This window comes from Bubalus kerabau, chromosome 17, assembly GCF_029407905.1.
Source record: "Bubalus kerabau isolate K-KA32 ecotype Philippines breed swamp buffalo chromosome 17, PCC_UOA_SB_1v2, whole genome shotgun sequence".
Classification (NCBI taxonomy): domain Eukaryota; kingdom Metazoa; phylum Chordata; class Mammalia; order Artiodactyla; family Bovidae; genus Bubalus; species Bubalus kerabau.
Window position 1 is genome coordinate 42,579,497 of NC_073640.1, and position 17,716 is coordinate 42,597,212.

The window sequence follows — 17,716 nt, forward strand, 5'->3', positions numbered from 1 at the left end:
TGTCTGAGCTATCCAAGAACAGTGGCATATGAGGTGTTCCCCAGCCACTCTGCCAAGTGGAGTTTGAGGTTCATGGAGACCTAACTTTAAGTTTGCAGTCAGCACTTCAGTGGTTGAGATATGCATAAAAAGACATTGCAGGATTATTTGAGCTTCACTAAATAAACGTTATAATAATCAGGCATTTTGCAAAATGCCAGGATGTTAGGGTGGGCAAGCATGTTCAAAAGAGAATATCAGTAATAGTCTTGCAACATGGGTTGGCCAGCTGCAGCCCAGGGGCTAAATCTGGCCTGCATCTCATTTTGTGTGGCCCTTGAGGAATGGGTTTTTATGTTTTTTAATGGTTGGGTTTTAAAAAAATCAAAGGACAAATAATTTTGACATGGGTAAGTTATATGAAATTCAAATTTAATTGAATAAAGTTTGATGGGAACACACCCACGTTCGTTTGCATGTTAACCACTCTCCTGCTACAGTGGCAAAATGATTGAGTAGTTTTGCCAGAGACCACATGGCCTGCAAAGGCCAAAATGTTACTAAATGCTTAGCCCTTGACAGAAGATTACCAGTCTCTAGTCTAAAACCTTGTGCTGCCTTAGTTCCAGAATGAGAAGCCCTTCACTTCAATAGTGATTTATTTGCCCCAGGGCTATTTTTCAATGTAAAAGGCCTCATAGTTGTTGAGGCCATTCTGTTTATAGAGAATTCTTTACTAAGGAAGTTACACAGTTGACTCTTGGAAAACATAGGTTTGCAATGCACAGGTCTGGTTTTTGTTTGTTTGTTTGTTTTTGCTTTGTTTGGCCATGACATGGGGCTTGGGGGATCTTAATTCCCTGATCTGGGATTGAACTGGGGCCATGACAGTGAAAATGCTGAATTCTAATCACTGGACCACCAGGAAATTCCCTGCACAGGTATACTTAAACATGGAGTTTTTTCAGTAGTAAATACAGTTGGTCCTTGAATAATGCAGGGTTTAGGGGCATCTCAAACAAACCCTTTAGACAAAAATCTGAGTGTAACTTTACAGTCAGCCCTCTGTTTTCATGATTCTGTATCTGTGGATTCAACCAATCATGGATTGTGTAGTATTATAGTATTTATATATGCGTATATATATGTATATACATATATATGTATGTGTGTGTACAGATATATATATATATATATAAACACTACATAAAGTTTTGTATGGATTTTCAATTGCTCAGAGGGTCAGTGCCTGTAACCCCCACATTGTTCAAGGGTCAATTGTAACTGCTTTTCTGTGTTTAAAGAAGAAAAGATATTTAATTTCACTAAGTGTCAAAGAAATGCAAATTTAGATAATACCTTTCTATCACAGAACAGAGCAAAAGAATTGTTCTGTTCACAGAATCCTTAAATTCTACAACCTAGAAGAATTCACGCCAACACTTGAGGTTTTGACACCTTAAGAGTAAAGAACTCAGCTTTCAGCTTCACAGGATTTATCCAAATAGTCAGTTACAGAGGGAAAGGCCCTCCCTAGTCATCAGGGATGTCTTTTACTGAATTTATTACAGTATTGCTTCTGTTTTATGTTTTGATTTTTTGGCCATAAGCCATGTGCGATCTTTGCTTCCCAATCACAGATCAAACCTGTGTCCCCTGCATTGGAAGTCAGTCTTTGGACTGCTAGGGAAGTCCCTACTTACTGGTTTTTATCTTTAGTTCATCTCAGAAGATGACACAAATTTTTATCGATTTTCCCCCATGTTTCCTCTGAGTTACATTCTTCTTTGGAGAATGTCACTAACACCAATCTGTTCTCTGATTAGGATTGACAACAGTGAATGTTTATCCAGTACCCAGTCTGCTCACGTCTCTAGAACTCTCCCGGTGAGTGTGTCTCATGGAGTGGTAGTTGTTTCATTCCTATACTTAAGAGATGTCTGTGGGCACTCTGGCAGTTTTGAGATATAGGAAATCCCAATATGTTGAAATATTTGGATAATAGAGAAGGGCAAAAGGTTGGCTAAAGGAGTACATTTAATGGCCATACTATCTAGTCAAAGTACTGAAGCTGAAGCTCCAGTACTTTGGCTACCTGATGCGAAGGACTGACTCATTGGAAAAGACCCTGAAGCTGGGAAAAATTGAAGGCAGGAGGAGAATGAGATGACAGAGGATGAGATGGTTGGATGACCTCACCGACTCTATGGATATGAGTTTGAGCAAGCTCTGGGAGTTGGTAATGAACAGGGAAACCTGGTGTGCTGCAGTCCATGGGGTCGCAAAGAGTCAGACATGACTGAGCGACTGAACTGAACTGATCTAGTTAAAGGAAAGGTGCCTCTGAATTACTCATTGTTACAGTTTGTGGATTTAGAATGAGTTGCAAACAAAGACCTATTTCCCTTCCATGGGCATTGATTTTTCCAATTGGAATCAGATAATTCTTGGTTTTGAGTGACTTAAAATGTTATTCTCTTACTCTTGTGAGCCATGTCGATCTGATTTGCAGAACGATGTTAATTATATTCAGGATTTTATTTCTTCTGTCAGTGGTCAAGAATAAACATAAATGAGGTTTGCTTTCTTTCCTTCATTCATTTTTAACACTGTGTTAGGCATTCAGGAGTCAGTGGCTGAGTTTTACAGTCTCGTTTTACAGTCTAGCTTGTCTTGACAATCGGACAAGCAGTGAGAGGGCAGAATCATAAGTGCTGTGAGTATAGAGTGGTAGCAGCATGTGGAACGGGCAGTGGGCGGAGTCCTATATGGTCAGAGTTGCCACAAAGTTTAAATGAGACAATAAATGCAACATTATAGCCTAGTACCTCGCATAAAATAGTCTCTCAAGAAATATTAGCCACTATAGCCAGGTTTCCTTTTGTTGTTGTGACTTTATCATCATTATTATTAAGCTGTTGTTCTAGATTCCCTTCCATACATTTCTCTCTGTTGTCTTCCTGTCAGCAAAACCTCTGCATGGTTCGTGACGAAGATTTACCTTCCGCACTGAACTTGATCATTACTGAATAAAATCATGTGGACCCACCCTAAATTCACAGTTTCCAGCCTCATCTGGGGTTTCTTCTGTTGTCAGTTCTTTCCAGGGTCTTGGATCTGTTCCAAATTGCTTGGCTTTTTTTGACCCCTCCCCTTTTTATGTCCTCTGCTTTGAAGCTCAGCTTCCCACTTGACTGAGAAAATAGAGGTCATTGTGGGTGATCTCCCTTAGCTTCCTACCCCCTTGCTAAAATTCAGGTAGATCCATATGCTTTCTCAGCTTTCTTTATTCCAGGCCAGCCCAGCCATCTGTGCCTTTGATCGCATCCATTCCCACTGCCCTGAACCTTGCTGTGTTAGTCAGCCCTCCTTCTCTCCTTTCACATGTGCTCAGTGTCTTTTTTGGTTTCTGTGCACGTTTATATCTCCTGTCTTAACAAATAAACATTCCCATTATCTTGCACCCCTTCCAGCTACTATTCTGTTCCTTCATCTTGCTCATCCCTTTTTTTGTCCACATTTCTCAAGAATTATCTGTATTTCTTGGCACATTTTCCTGTTTCCAGTTGTTCACGACAGCTGGCTTTAGACCTCCTCTTGTGGAACTTTTCTATATTGACACTGTTCACCTTGCTCTCTTTTATTCAGCCATGCTGTTTCCTTGGCTGGCTGATACAGTCTGATTTTTTTCATGCCCCTCTGACCATTTCTCCTGTCTCTTCTTAGCCAGCCCTTTAAAGGTAACTTGTCTCAGGGTCTGTCCTTGGCTACTGCACTTCTCATTTGACACAATCTCATTTACTCCCAGGATCTCACTACACTTCAGTGTCAGCACCCAGAGCACCAGTCCAGACTCCCTTCTTTCAGCCTCAGACCTGTGTGTCCAATTTCATAATAGATGTTTCCTCCTGCATGTCTCCAAATACCTCAGATATGTGCAAAATGAGATTTATTATCCGCCCCTCCACCAGCACTTTAACTGGTTTGTCTTGTTTTCTGTTTCACCTTTTGGTGTTATCATGAGATGATCAGCTCAAGATGGACACTGCTGAAATTCATGATTCTCAGCCTCATTTGGAGCTTCTCAGTCCCTTCTCTGGATAGGATTTCCTCTCTGATGTCACTTTTGATTCTTCTCTCTGCTCTACTCACATGTTTACTCCATTTCTAAGTCATTTTAATTTTTGCCTCCTAAGTGTTTCTGGCTCCTTTCCCTTCCCTTCCAGGTATATCAGTACTCATTGAGGCCCTTATCATTTCCTTTTGGGATAAAATTGCCTCACAGTTTCCTGATTACGCTTCCTTTTAATAATACAGCCACCTCAGCCAGACCTCTTGTGTATTCAGAGAGTGAGCTCTTTAAAGTGCAAAACCGACATGTCTCCTCGATGCTCACAAACCCTTCAGCGATCCCCCTACACCTGCAGGATAAGGTCACAGCCTCTGAGAGATGATTAGGTCTTTCCAGCCTTGTTTCTTCTCACTCTGCTCCGTATTTGCTGCTCCAGCATCACCAAACTACTTACTATTCTTTTCTTGCCTCTGTGCTCTAGCGCATGTTGTCAACCTCTTGCTTGACATGCCCGCCACACCTCAGGGCATTGTGCAACATTCTACCACGAATGTCATGTTTCTTAGGGGCTTTGCCTTGAAGGGCTTCCTTCACTGAGTAGTCAGAGCAGCTTCTGCATTTCGCTTGCAGCATTTGCTTCATTCACTCTGCCTCATCATACTGATCCATCCATCAGTAGAGACTTTGAGGCTTAGGGAAACTAAGTAACATCTGAAAATAAAATTCCTGTGACTGAGGATCTGCCCAGTGCTCTACTAAGATTTGAATTCACATTCTGAATGATCTGGCAATTTCCCCTGACATGTTACCTTTTGTTCTTGTTTCCTCACTTTTATTTCTTTGGTTCTTTTCCCCCAGAATTCACTTCTCTTCTCCCCCAGTCATCATCACCTGGGGATATCCTCCTCAGCTTTGAAGATATGTGTACTGTGCCTCATCTTCCTTTAAGGCTTCCTCCCCTCTCTCTCCTCTCCCATCCTGCCACGTGTGTGCTTTTAGTGCTAAAGGTCTTCATATCTTCATTGAGTCCCAACATAGTTGATCCAGTATCACACACGTGTGTGCTTCTTTCTCTCCACCTTTCTGTCAGCAACAGTCATTGAGCATCTACTGTATTCCAGGCAGCACACCAGGGGTGCCCTGGGGATTGTGCTTCTGCCCTTGGGGAGCACAGGGGTGGATGTGTTACAGACTGGTGACACGGTGTGAGTTCCTCCTCATTCAAAATGATACCCTTTAATCATTTATTTTCTGCAGAAATCTGCTAGAGTGTGTCCCTGACTGGGCCTGTGAAGCAAAGAAGATAGAAATACTAGACGTGAGCTATAATCTCCTGACAGAGGTTCCCATGAGGTATTCATGTGTTAATATATATATTATTTATGCATTTAATTAAATAATTTTCCTATATTTGGGTTGCCTGTCAAGGATGCTTTGATTCATCTGTTCAGTAAACATTGAGTATCTGTTGAGTGCAGGACAGCATGAGTGCTGTAAGGAATACAGTAACACGTCAAGCCTAGTCTTGGCTGGCAAGGAACTTAGTAAGCAGACAGTAAGGGTGACCTGTGCAGAGATAACTGTGATACAGTGTACAAGAGTTGCTGGCAGAGGTCAGTGACTTGTTAGTGATAATAGAACATTTGTACTGAGTAATTTGTTATGAGCTGGGCAATGTGCTAAGAATTTTACTTTCATTATCTTATTTAATCCTGTGTTAACCTTATTTTATAGGTGCTGTTACTTCATCTTACAAATAAGGAAACTAAAGCTTAGAGTGGTTAGATAGTTTGTCCATTGTTAACTAGGAAGTGATAGGAGCTGGCGTTTAAATGTAGTCATTCTTACTCCAAAGCCTCACTTTTGGCCACTGTGCTGTATAAATAACATGCCTTAGAAATTCAGAACTTTGAATAATTAGGGGATGCTGTGTGGAGAATACCTGTTTGAATTGACCTTTATAAGATGGTGGGGTTTCTATATGTGGAGGGGAAAAATACAAACATTGGGGGATGAGGGGTGGTACCAAGATGTGTAATGTGAGGTCATTACCTAGCAGAATCTTTAAAAGTATACAGGAGGCTTTGTACATAGTAGGTATGAACATGGCATTAGAGTCAGCCTTTAATCCAGATCCTGAGTATACCATTTACTACGTGTGATGTGAGATCTTTGGCAAACCAAAGTCACTTAACCCTTCTAACCTAATTGTTAAATGGTCTGGCACATTTTAAGAACTGAATAAGTCATAGTTTTTGTTACAATAAATTTTTTAATGAACTTATTATAATTGATTATATTCATGTTGATAAATTCACTGAATTTTCGGTGCTGTCTAGACGTGAAATCTAAATTGATTTATGGCACAAATTGCTTTTTTTGTTTGGGGCTTTTTGTGTTTGGGGCTGTGTGCTTTCATTAGTTTATCTTTCCCCAGAATGACCTGAATGACTTCCTGGTGGGTGGTGGGTAAACATATGGTCGTGGCTGCTTTCTTGGCTCAGGTACCTGTCTGTGATGATACTGTCTAGAAGAACACGTTTCTGTACACTTCCTGATTTTAGTTAACTAGCCAAGGGCAGACTCAGGAAGAGAGATTTAATCCTGTTTTTTTTTTTGTTGTTGTTGTTGTTTCTTTGTGCTCTGTTCCCTTAGAATCCTTAGTAGCTTGAGTCTTAGGAAACTAATGGTGGGACACAATCATGTGCAGAGCCTTCCCACGCTGGTGGAGCACATCCCTCTGGAGGTGTTGGATGTCCAGCATAACCTGCTCACCAGGCTGCCAGATACTCTCTTCTCTAAGGCCTTAAAGTAAGTGCTGTAGATTTTATTGAGAAGAGCAGGACAATGGATAAGCAAACTACCTGGACTTGTCATTGGAGTGACCTTTGAAACTATCTTTACAGAGTGTTTACTTCATAGTCCGGCTACAGGTGGACTTATTTGCAGTTTGTATGGAATAAAATATGACACTGTCTTAGGAGGCAGGAAGCTTCAACTCAAAAGGTGAAATAACCATCAAATACTTGGGAAGTTATGATGTTGTAAACAGGTTTCAAGAGCTTGGGAAGGTTCAGGCTTTCATCTCAAAAAAGGAATACAGTTATGATCTTCAAAGAGAGGCTGCAGTGTTCTGATACAGCTTCTTTGGGCACTTTTCAGCTTTTGCCTTAGGAGAAAAGGACATACCACTGAAGTTAATTTAGTTTTTGCTTCTAGCATTGCCAAGCTATCATTAAATTACACTCTTTATCTGCAGGCCTTTTTTACTCCCTGCTTTGAAAACTGTGCATTTAAATGCAACATTGTTCCAAAAGTATTACTTGCTTTCTCATTGTAAATTAACAAATAGTAAATCTTCCTATTTTAATACCCATAATCAGGTTTATTTAACACGTATGTCACCATTCAATGAAAACTAGTTTTTAATTATAGTCTTCTGTAATATGGAGAAGGCAGTATTGTCTTCAATTTAGACATGGAGAAAGCAGGGAGAAGCAGTAGTAATTAACATAAGGCTGCAGGACGCGTACAAAAAGCATTTAGCCCACAAGCGTCTGGCTTGTTCTTTGTTTGGCAGCTTTGTTGTTGTTAAGTCGCTCAGTTGTGTCCGACTCTTTGCGACCCCATGGACTGCAGCATGCCAGGCTTTTGGCAGCTTATACATCTCTTAACGTATGATATATTTGGTTGGATTTTCCTAAAAATCTTTGGAAATTCTAAAAAATGCATGAAGGAAATTTTCTCTTTGAAAAGTTTACATGGAGTCTTAGTGCAGTAACATTTGTTAATTAGCAAGTATTTGTTAGTAATGCATTACAATGCCTTTCATTCTGATGAAATCTGAATAAAATTAGTTTACAGCTTTAGAATCTGCAGTAAAGAAGTTACCTAGAGGTTGTAGCAAACTGTCAATAATATTTACTAGTATCTCTGCACAGAGAATTTGGGACATACAAAGATATAGACACACAGTACCCTCAATAACTTAAAAGCTAACTGGAGATACAGATCACACAGTTTGAGGATGACTTAAGAACACATAAGTTTAATAATATATTAACTGCCTTTTATTGACCGTGTTCTATATGTACCAAACTCCGTGCTAGGCAGATTTTTAAAATCATACCATGTTTTACTTATTAGATAGGTGAAGGTTAAAGTGAATTATGATATTCAGTGTTGACAAAAGTATGAGCCAACGCATTCTTTGTATCCTTCTTGTGGGAGTATAGTTTGTTATAGCCTTTCTGGAGCTGATTTTGGCAATATATGTATAAAAATCTTAAAGATATATGTAGCCTTTAACCCCCGGAGAAGGTGATGGCACCCTACTCCAGTACTCTTGCTTGGCAAATCCATGGATGGAGGAGCCTGGTAGGCTGCAGTCCATGGGGTCGCTAAGAGTCGGACACAACTGAGTGACTTCCCTTTCACTTTTCACTTTCATGCATTGGAGAAGGAAATGGCAACCCACTCCAGTGTTCTTGCCTGGAGAATCCCAGGGACGGGGGAGCCTGGTGGGCTGCCGTCTATGGGGTCGCACAGAGTCGGACACGACTGAAGTGACTTAGCAGCAGCAGCCTTTAACCCCACAGCTTCTGCTCCTGGAAATGTAGCCTAAAGAAATAATTGGGTATGGGCTCAAAGATATTCATTACAATGTTTATAATAACAAACAATTGGAAATAGCCAATATGCCCATAATTAAGGGATTATAGAGGGAGTGGCTAAATAAATAATTCTATTAAAATCAGACAAAAATTTTTCCAAAGGGTGACTTCACAGTTCACATACTTGTGAATGTAATACTCAGCAGCATCCTTTCAGTGGACATACAGACAGAAAAACATGAAGCTGGCTTACAATCAAGCCAGTGCAGAAGCCCAGGAACTTAACTGGCATGAGTTGAGTAAAAGGAACTTTCATTGGATAAAGTCAAGCAGAGAAAACACCCTGGAGGAAATTATTTTGTCATCAGTTTGGGAGCATGGAAAGGCATTGTTACATACTAAGATGGCATGATGGTTTCCACATCAGAAGGCAGCAAATAGCCATAAAGGAAATGATGGTTTGCATGTGTCTGTCAGTCTCAGATACTTGAATGCGTCCGCAAATAGTCTGGAGTCTCTGCCATCTGCCTGTGCTGGGGAGGAGAGCCTGAGTGCGCTACAGCTGCTCTACCTGACCAACAACCTCCTGACAGATCAGTGTGTGCCCGTCCTGGTGGGGCATCCGCACCTGCGCATCCTGCATCTTGCAAACAACCAGCTACAGACGTTTCCTGCAAGGTAAACAGATCCAGACTCTGATCGTTTCAGACATGTAACATGATTCCACATTTGTCAGACTGTGTCACATATCTTTTACTGGGTGCTCTTACTTTATCTTGACCGACTTACCGATCCCTTACTTGAATGAGAAGGTCTGTTTGTACCCTTTTGTAAGTATCATTAACCACAGAGGTTGTGGTTAAAATGTGTTTAATTCTTAGTATATAGGTTGAATGTCTGCTGTATGTCAAGACCTGTGTACATACTAGGGAGACAATGATAATTAAGTTGCAGTCTCTGTCCTCAAGGAACTTGAATTTAAATTAGGGAAATAAACGAGTATTATAATATTGGCAGTTGCAGTTCAGTGTAATAAATGCAGGATGTTAAAGATATGTGCAGATAGCTGCACTGCAGAGATGAATAGTATTCAGCCAGGCTACATTTATAAGACATAAGAGAGACATTTGGTATTGTCAAAGTTTTAAACAGCATCAGTGGAGAAATAAGTATCTTCCAAAATACCTTTGACTAAAAAATTTTTTTAGAAAATTTGACGCCAGAAAAATTCATGAAGGTAGTTACTAAAAATCGTGTTTTCAAAACCTAAACACATAGGAAAGTGACATTTGATATAATTTGAGTGAAATTATATATATATATCATAAAATTATATCATTTGATAGAATTTGAATGAAAACTATTTTTTTCTAGTTTTGTTTTACAAATTTTCTTAGAAATGTGCTAAACACAGAAAACACAGAGATTGTAATTTTTGTGATTGTTTATAAAATATTTGGAGCTTATAGAAGACAAGCACAATAAACTTGATTGCTTCCTTGAAAGAACTTGAACAATAGCTTTTAAAGTGAATGCAGAATCTTAATTTCAAGATGTGATAGATCTCTTGAAATCCTAGCAGATTAGTTCACTTGGCCTCAAATATGTTCAGATAAAGTGAAAATGACACACCACTGAGAAGTTATATGAGTTTATGAAGCTCTTGGGAAATACCAGATGTAATACTCTTGAAACTTATGAAGTCCTCCTAATCTGATGATACTTAGTGCTGGACTAGTTCATTTCAGTTCAGTCGCTCAGTTGTGTCCGACTCTTTGCGACCCCATGAATTGCAGCATGCCAGGCCTCCCTGTCCATCACCAACTCCCAGAGTTCACTCAAACTCATGTCCATTGAGTCGGTGATGCCATCCAGCCATCTCATCCTCTGTCGTCCCCTTCTCCTCCTGCCCCCAATCCCTCCCAGCATCAGAGTCTTTTCCAATGAGTCAACTCTTCGCATGAGGTGGCCAAAGTTCTGGAGTTTCAGCTTTAGCATCATTCCTTCCAAAGAACACCCAGGACTGATCTCTTTTAGAATGGACTAGTTGGATCTCCTTGCAGTCCAAGGGACTCTCAAGAGTCTTCTCCAGTACCACAGTTAAAAAGCATCAATTCTTCGGCGCTCAGCTTTCTTCACAGTCCAAATCTCACATCCATACATGACCACTGGAAAAACCATAGCCTTGACTAGACAGACCTTAGTTGGCAAAGTAATGTCTCTGCTATCTAGGTTGGTCATAACTTTCCTTCCAAGGAGTAAGTGTCTTTTAATTTCATGGCTGCAGTCACCATCTGCAGTGATTTTGGAGCCCAGAAAAATAAAGTCTGACACTGTTTCCACTGTTTCCCCATCTATTTCCCATGAAGTGATGGGACCAGATGCCATGATCTTAGTTTTCTGAATGTTGAACTAGAGTAATCGGAATATAGATAATAAAACTAAATGGAATTCAGGAGCAGAGTTTTAAGGAAAATATGTGTTCTAACCTGAATCATAAGTCTGCTGTCATCTCCTGAACACCGTTATAATTGCATGGGCACAGTCCAAGGCTTCTGTTTCCTTTGGACTGTGTTCAGAATCCAGCACAGTTCTGGGTGCTCAGTAAGAGTCTGATTGAGATATAGATTCTGTGTCTCTGTGTAAGAGAAAAACATGAGGTTTGGACATGGGAACACCTTAAATACATATGATTAAGTTTTTTTAAAAGTTATAAAACAGTACATGTAATAAGCATCATGTTTTAATTAAAAAAAAATAGGGTTTCATGCATTTAAAAGGACAAGAATACTCACCACCAAATTGTCATCAGAGATTAAATCTGGTCATGGGGTTAAAAGTTTTTTTTTATGTTCAGCTTTATTTTTCAATATTTTTCAGCAAGTATTATTGTTGTAATAAGAAAGCAATTTTAATTCACGGAATTCAATTATTACAAAGTATTTATCAGTATTCTAGCAATGGAAATTATCTGTGATATATGAAAAGGGCAGAGTTAATGCAAAATCTGCTTATGAAAAATTTGACAGGAAATTCAGCAAAATGAAAATAACTTTTTCAGATTGGTGGTGGTACTTTGGATTTATTTTTTTTATTTTTCTGAACTTTCTGTTGTGGGCTTCCCTAGTAGACCAGTGGTAAAGAATCCACCTGCAATGCAGGAGACGTGGGTTCGATCCCTGGATCAGGAAGATTCCCTGGAGAAGGAATACCCACTCTAGTGAATCTTGCCTCTGAAATCCCATGGACAGAGGAAACTGGGAGACTGCAGTCCATGTGGTCACAAAGAGTCAGACTTGACTTAGCAAGTAAACAGCAATAACAAACTTTCTGTTACAGCAGTTTATTATCTTTACAGTTTTAAAAAATCTAGATAAAGGTGTTAGGCCCTCTGAAGCTATTCTGCTTACTGCATAGAAAGCTTGGCTTACTCCAGGGGGACAGTGTGAATGGCCTGCATCACAGCCCATGGCACAGGGTTGTGTTTATGCTCGGCACTCGATAATGTTTATGGAAGCTGGATTATGTTATGAATAACTATGGAAATTAAAACTGAAAGAAATGTTAGTGATAATTTAGTACAACTTTTTATTTTATAGCTGAGGATATTGATGTCCACTGACACTAACTTACCCAGTATTTTGCTACCAGTTAGTGGCAAAGCAGTACCGTAATTAGTCGACTGGTTAACCCTGGGAAGATGTTCCTGCCCTGAAGATCCAGCAGCTGCAGTAGAACCATGGGACACTCCAGCTCTCAAAGTGCACTGAGAGGGAGGCAAATGAGGCTGCAGATGAGGCTGAGGCTCAGTGGGAACATTCGTTCACCGTGGTGGCTGTTCATTATGGCCAGTTAATCAGGCCACAGGCTGGTCCTATCTGTACTCTGGCTACTGTAGAACTTGCTTGGCAGCTGCTTGTTTAGGTGCAGTATGGTATTTTGGTGTTTCTTTTTCAGCAAACTAAATAAATTGGAGCAGTTGGAGGAACTAAACCTAAGTGGTAACAAGCTTAAAACCATCCCCACGACCATTGCGAACTGCAAAAGGCTGCACACTCTGGTGGCCCACTCCAACCACATCAGTATTTTTCCAGAAATACTGCAGTTGCCTCAGATCCAGGTACTTCTGTTTGCTGTGTCCTGGGGTGATGGCTGGAGTGTGACTCCTAAGAAAGGGGCAGTTTGGGATCACAGTATATTTAATTGACTCTTGGGAAGAAATGAAATTCCCTTTGAGGATATAGTGGGAGGTTGAATGTTAGGGAGTTAAGAATTAACTTAATCTCTCCCTTTTCCTTTCAGTTTGTAGACCTAAGTTGCAATGACTTGACCGAAATCCTGATTCCAGAGGCTCTGCCTGCTACTTTACAAGACCTGGACCTGACTGGAAATACAAATCTCGTTCTGGAACACAAGACACTGGACACATTTAGGTAGGAAGACTTCTGAAGTTGAATCCACGTGTGCTCTTACTCCCACCAGCCTTGTGTGGTTCTTCATAATGACTGTGCAGACCTCAGTTTATTAAAGCTGTAGGATGACTTAGGTCATAAAGTCCCTCGGTTCTCGTCTTTGATCCAGTTTGTGTTGGGTGTTCTGTCCAACAGTCAAGCTCAGCATCATGTTTGCTGCTCAGCTGCACCCCAGTACCTTTATAGGGGACTGCATCCCACAGGCTTGCAAAGCCTATACTTGCCCAGCCTCACGACCAAAGAAAAAGCCCAGAGGTGGCAACAGAGACATCATGGTTTAAAGGGTAGGGGGTTCTTACTTGTTTGAACCAAGGTCCTAGAGCAACACCACCATGTGCAGCAGATGGCATGCAGGACACAGTAGTATCTACTACAGACGGGGAGGGCATCGGTTACCTGGGAAATAGCAGAGGAGCACGCCCCCTCACCGTGCCTTTGATAAACTGTCATAGTAGAGATAGTTCACATCTAAAGATCAGAACAGTCACTAGCTAGGGCTGGGTGAAGTGGTGGGAGGTCAGGGGTGGGGTGGGGCATTATGTATGACTTTATGATTAGGCTCTCTGATTAAGAGGGACGGTCAGTCGGGTGAGTAGGGTGTGAGTGAGACAGGAATTGGTCAAGCAGGGGAGGTACAGAGAGCAAGAGAACAGCTATCTTGAGTGGTCTGATCATATAGCAGGCATAGGTAATTTAGGTGGCACAATTACATTGTGTTACGTCTAAGACAGTGCAGAATCACTCACTGTACCAAGACTTCACTGTATCAAAATACTTCAACTAAGTAGACAGTTGGTTGAAACTAGAAATCTTTGTTGTGCTTAGTTTTTGAGTGAAATGAATGGCATCAGTTATTACAAAATTGGCCCGTATGTCTTCCTCCTACCCCTTTTCTTTCTTTTCTTCCTTCTTGGTCTGTGGGCCAGCATACTACTTTCTTGGGTCTCTCTGGAAATGAGTCTTAGTATGTCAACAGATTATTTTATAAAAACAAATTATTGTTGGGATAGCTTTTGTAAAATAGAGACACATGTAAGGTTTAAACCTCCCTTCCTCCAATTCCCACAGCCATATCACCACCCTGAAAATTGATCAGAAACCTTTGCCAACAACTGATTCTACAGTTACATCAACCTTTTGGAGCCACGGACTGGCTGAGATGGCAGGACAGAGAAACAAGTGAGTATCATGGCCATGAAGACTGAGAAAATTCTCTTGACATCTGGGAACAGATCTAATGCTGAAAGCTAGGCCATGTTGTTCTCCTGGTTTGACATAAATAAATCACAGAATGTCAACATCAGATAAGATTCCTCTGAGACCGTAATCCGGTAAGACACAACAAGATGAATGTGCACAGAACACTCACACCCCACCTCATGACTAAGATGGGTTACTGCTCCTTTCTTTATCAGTCACAGCTTTGTCCCATGCTAACCTTCTTTCCCTGTAGTTAAGATTTGTTGATTATCAACCATAGAATAGCCCTGCTTTTTTTTTTTTTTTAACTTTTTTAAACATTTTTTTCTCTTATTAATATGTATATTTTAAAATTTTTGGCTGCACCGTGAGGCAGGTCCCTGACTGGGGATCCTTGACTGTACTCCTTGCCTTAGAAGGCAGATTCTTAACCACTGGACCAACAGGGAAGTCCCAGAATAGCCCTGCTTTCTGACAGCACCCAATCTAGTATGACCCCTCACTTTGTTAGACTTTCCCCAAAGTGATCCAGCCAAACCCAAATCCTGTACTAGGTTTTTTCCAGTACCCACTAACATACTCCTGAGTCCCATGGTGTGCTTTCTCTTGTTGTTACATGATAAACCCAACTTGTTGAGCTCCAAGTGTGTTGTACACTTTGGGGAAGTCTTTGACTGAAGAGTGTTGATAGTAGGCCTTTATCACTACTGAGAAAAAACATCTTTCTAGCCTTCTGTAACATTGAAGTGAAGTGAACTCGCTCCGTCGTGTCCGACTCTTTGCAACTCCATGGACTGTAGCCTACAAGGCTCCTCTGTCCATGGAATTTTCCAGGCAAGAGTACAGGAGTGGGTTGCCGTTTCCTTCTCCAGGTCTGTTGCGAAGGTAATATACACTGCTCCTGAATGTGGCTGAATTCCCCCATTTCTTATGACATCAACTGTTTAAGATGTTGCTTACTTATCTTCTGTGTAACACTTTTTTTTAATGTGTAGATGGGGATTTACCACTATTCTTCTCCACTCTCAATCAGCACTTAATTTTTAATTTTTTAATTTTTGGGGGGCACCACATGGCATACAAGATCTTAGTCCCCTGACCGGGGATCAAACCTGTGTTCCCTGTGTTGGAAGTGCATCCTAACCACAGGACTGCTAGGAAATTCCCTTCCTTTTTTAAAGAAGGCTCCCTGGAGAAGAATGCTTTGCCACCGACTTTCTCTGTCTTTCTTCTGTTTCTGTGATAGGTTATGTGTATCTGCTCTAGCTGTGGATAACTTTGCAGAGGGGGTGGGAGCTGTGTATGGCATGTTTGATGGTGACCGGAACGAGGAGCTCCCTCGCCTTCTCCAGTGTACCATGGCAGATGTGCTTTTGGAAGAGGTACAGCAGTCAACAAATGACACAGTTTTCATGGCTAACACCTTCTTGGTATCTCACAGGTAAGCAGGTGGGTTGGTCTGGGTCTCAATTATAAGTACAGGAGCAAGGTGAGATCTTGATTTTTGTGTCATGACCGTTCTGTCCATCAGCATGGAACATGGGGACTGTGGCTCTTTAAAGAGCCTGTGGGAGCCATCTGTTTTCTCTCTTGAAACCAAAGGCTGCTGAGAATCTGGAAAGCCCAGACAGCATGTGTAATAGGTTATGTATGTGTTATGTGCATTTCGGGGAAGGAAGGTGGTTAAGCCTCTATATGATTCTCCTAAGGGTCAAAGACCTACAGAGGTTAAGCACTCATCAGATTCTTGTTTTTAAAATACTTATTATTGAGGATTTACCAACTAATCTCCTCGCTGATGCCTAAGCCACTTAAAGGCAAACACCCTATAAACCAAACTGTTGAAAATCTCTTCGCGGCTAATAGAGCATCTTGCCCAGCAGGTGGGCTGCTTAAAGCATATGTACAACTGAGAGAGTGACCCTTTGCATACTCAAGGTTCAGATGGAACAGCCCGGAGCCCAAGCTGGTTTCACCTGTCATTATAACATAAAGATGTTGGGAAAGAAGTCTATTTTTCAGTAATAGAATTGAGCCTAGGGACTTGGCAAAATAAAGCATTTGGAAAAGGAAACTCAATTTATGAAGCACTTCCCAAGAGCTGGACACAGTTTCAAGCATTTTTCATACTGTATCTTTAATTTTCTAAATAAGCCGAGGAGGTGAGTATTTTAATCGGAAAAATTTCTTGGAGCATTAATTTGCTGAAGATCTATAGCCCATAAATGGGAGAGCTGGAATCTGAAACCAGATCTTTCTGATAGCATCTGCTCTGTGCTTAGCATTGTGTACCAAGTGCTGGGGGTTAGGGGTAAACACCATGTGCATGGGAGAAATAGAAGGAAAACTGTGGGCCTTCTTTTGGGGAACTTACAACCCAAGTAAGTGGTTCAGAGTGTTGTTCTAGGACCAGAAGCCTCAGCATCACCAGAAGCTTGGTGGAATGTAGATTACTGGGCCAGCCCTTTGCCCACTAAATCAGAAACTTAACAAGCACTTCAGGTGATTCTGATTTGCTTCAGTTGGAAGCCACTGAGTTAGGTCATTGCCGATTATGATCAATCAGAAGCAGCAGAGAAAGTTACCTCTTCATTGCCTTCTTTGCCCCTACCCTTTTGGTAAAATTTCTTAGCTACGAGTAGAAGGCAAAGCTCTCTTCACCATCATCACTCATATCAAGATGGATGAGGGTGAGGTGGGTTCATGGTCAACAGAAAAATGAGGAAGTCTTGGATATGAAGGACCGCTGCTTTCTTCTAAAACTAGCCGTTTTCATTTTCTTTTATTTCTAAACAGGAAATTAGGAATGGCTGGCCAGAAACTAGGCTGTTCGGCTCTCCTTTGTTACATCCGTCCTGACACTGCTGATCCAATGAATAGCTTTAGCTTGACTGTGGCTAATGTTGGCACATGCCAAGCAGTCCTGTGTCGAGGGGGGAAGCCAGTGCCACTCTCTAAAGTCTTCAGCCTGGAACAGGATCCAGAGGAGGCTCAGAGGGTGAAGGACCAAAAAGCCATCATAACAGAGGTAAATCTTACACTCCACCAGTCACTTCTACTCCTTGAATCTAATGAATGCTATTCTACATAGAACAACGAAAGTCCATTTTCTTCCTATCAAGCCTTGTAAATTGTACTCAATCCAGATAATAGTTACAGAAGAAAATCTAATGAGCAGCTAATGACTAGCAGAAAGAAAGAGCAAAGTAATTAGAAATGAAAAATCCTAAATTGTGGTCTTTAGACTTACACCTAACATGTAAAATAAATGTAAATGTCCCCCTTGGTTAATTTTCATCTGGTTTCTTATTCCAAAACACAAGAAGAAAAAGTTTATAGTTTGACATCCCTGTTCTGAAGTGCAAAGTTTCAGAGTAGTT

General features: G+C 40.9%; 1 protein-coding gene across 1 annotated transcript in view; it reads left to right on the plus strand.

Moving 5' to 3' along the window:
• The window catches only part of PHLPP2 (PH domain and leucine rich repeat protein phosphatase 2), a 63,237-nt gene that overhangs the window by 38,536 nt on the left and 6,985 nt on the right, over positions 1 to 17,716 (plus strand). Inside the window, exons 10-18 of the mRNA XM_055554098.1 lie at positions 1,806 to 1,866; positions 5,309 to 5,404; positions 6,707 to 6,862; positions 9,142 to 9,342; positions 12,622 to 12,784; positions 12,967 to 13,097; positions 14,205 to 14,315; positions 15,583 to 15,777; positions 17,133 to 17,364. Coding sequence (XP_055410073.1) covers positions 1,806 to 1,866; positions 5,309 to 5,404; positions 6,707 to 6,862; positions 9,142 to 9,342; positions 12,622 to 12,784; positions 12,967 to 13,097; positions 14,205 to 14,315; positions 15,583 to 15,777; positions 17,133 to 17,364 — 1,346 coding nt within the window. The remainder of the gene's footprint in view (positions 1 to 1,805; positions 1,867 to 5,308; positions 5,405 to 6,706; positions 6,863 to 9,141; positions 9,343 to 12,621; positions 12,785 to 12,966; positions 13,098 to 14,204; positions 14,316 to 15,582; positions 15,778 to 17,132; positions 17,365 to 17,716) is intronic.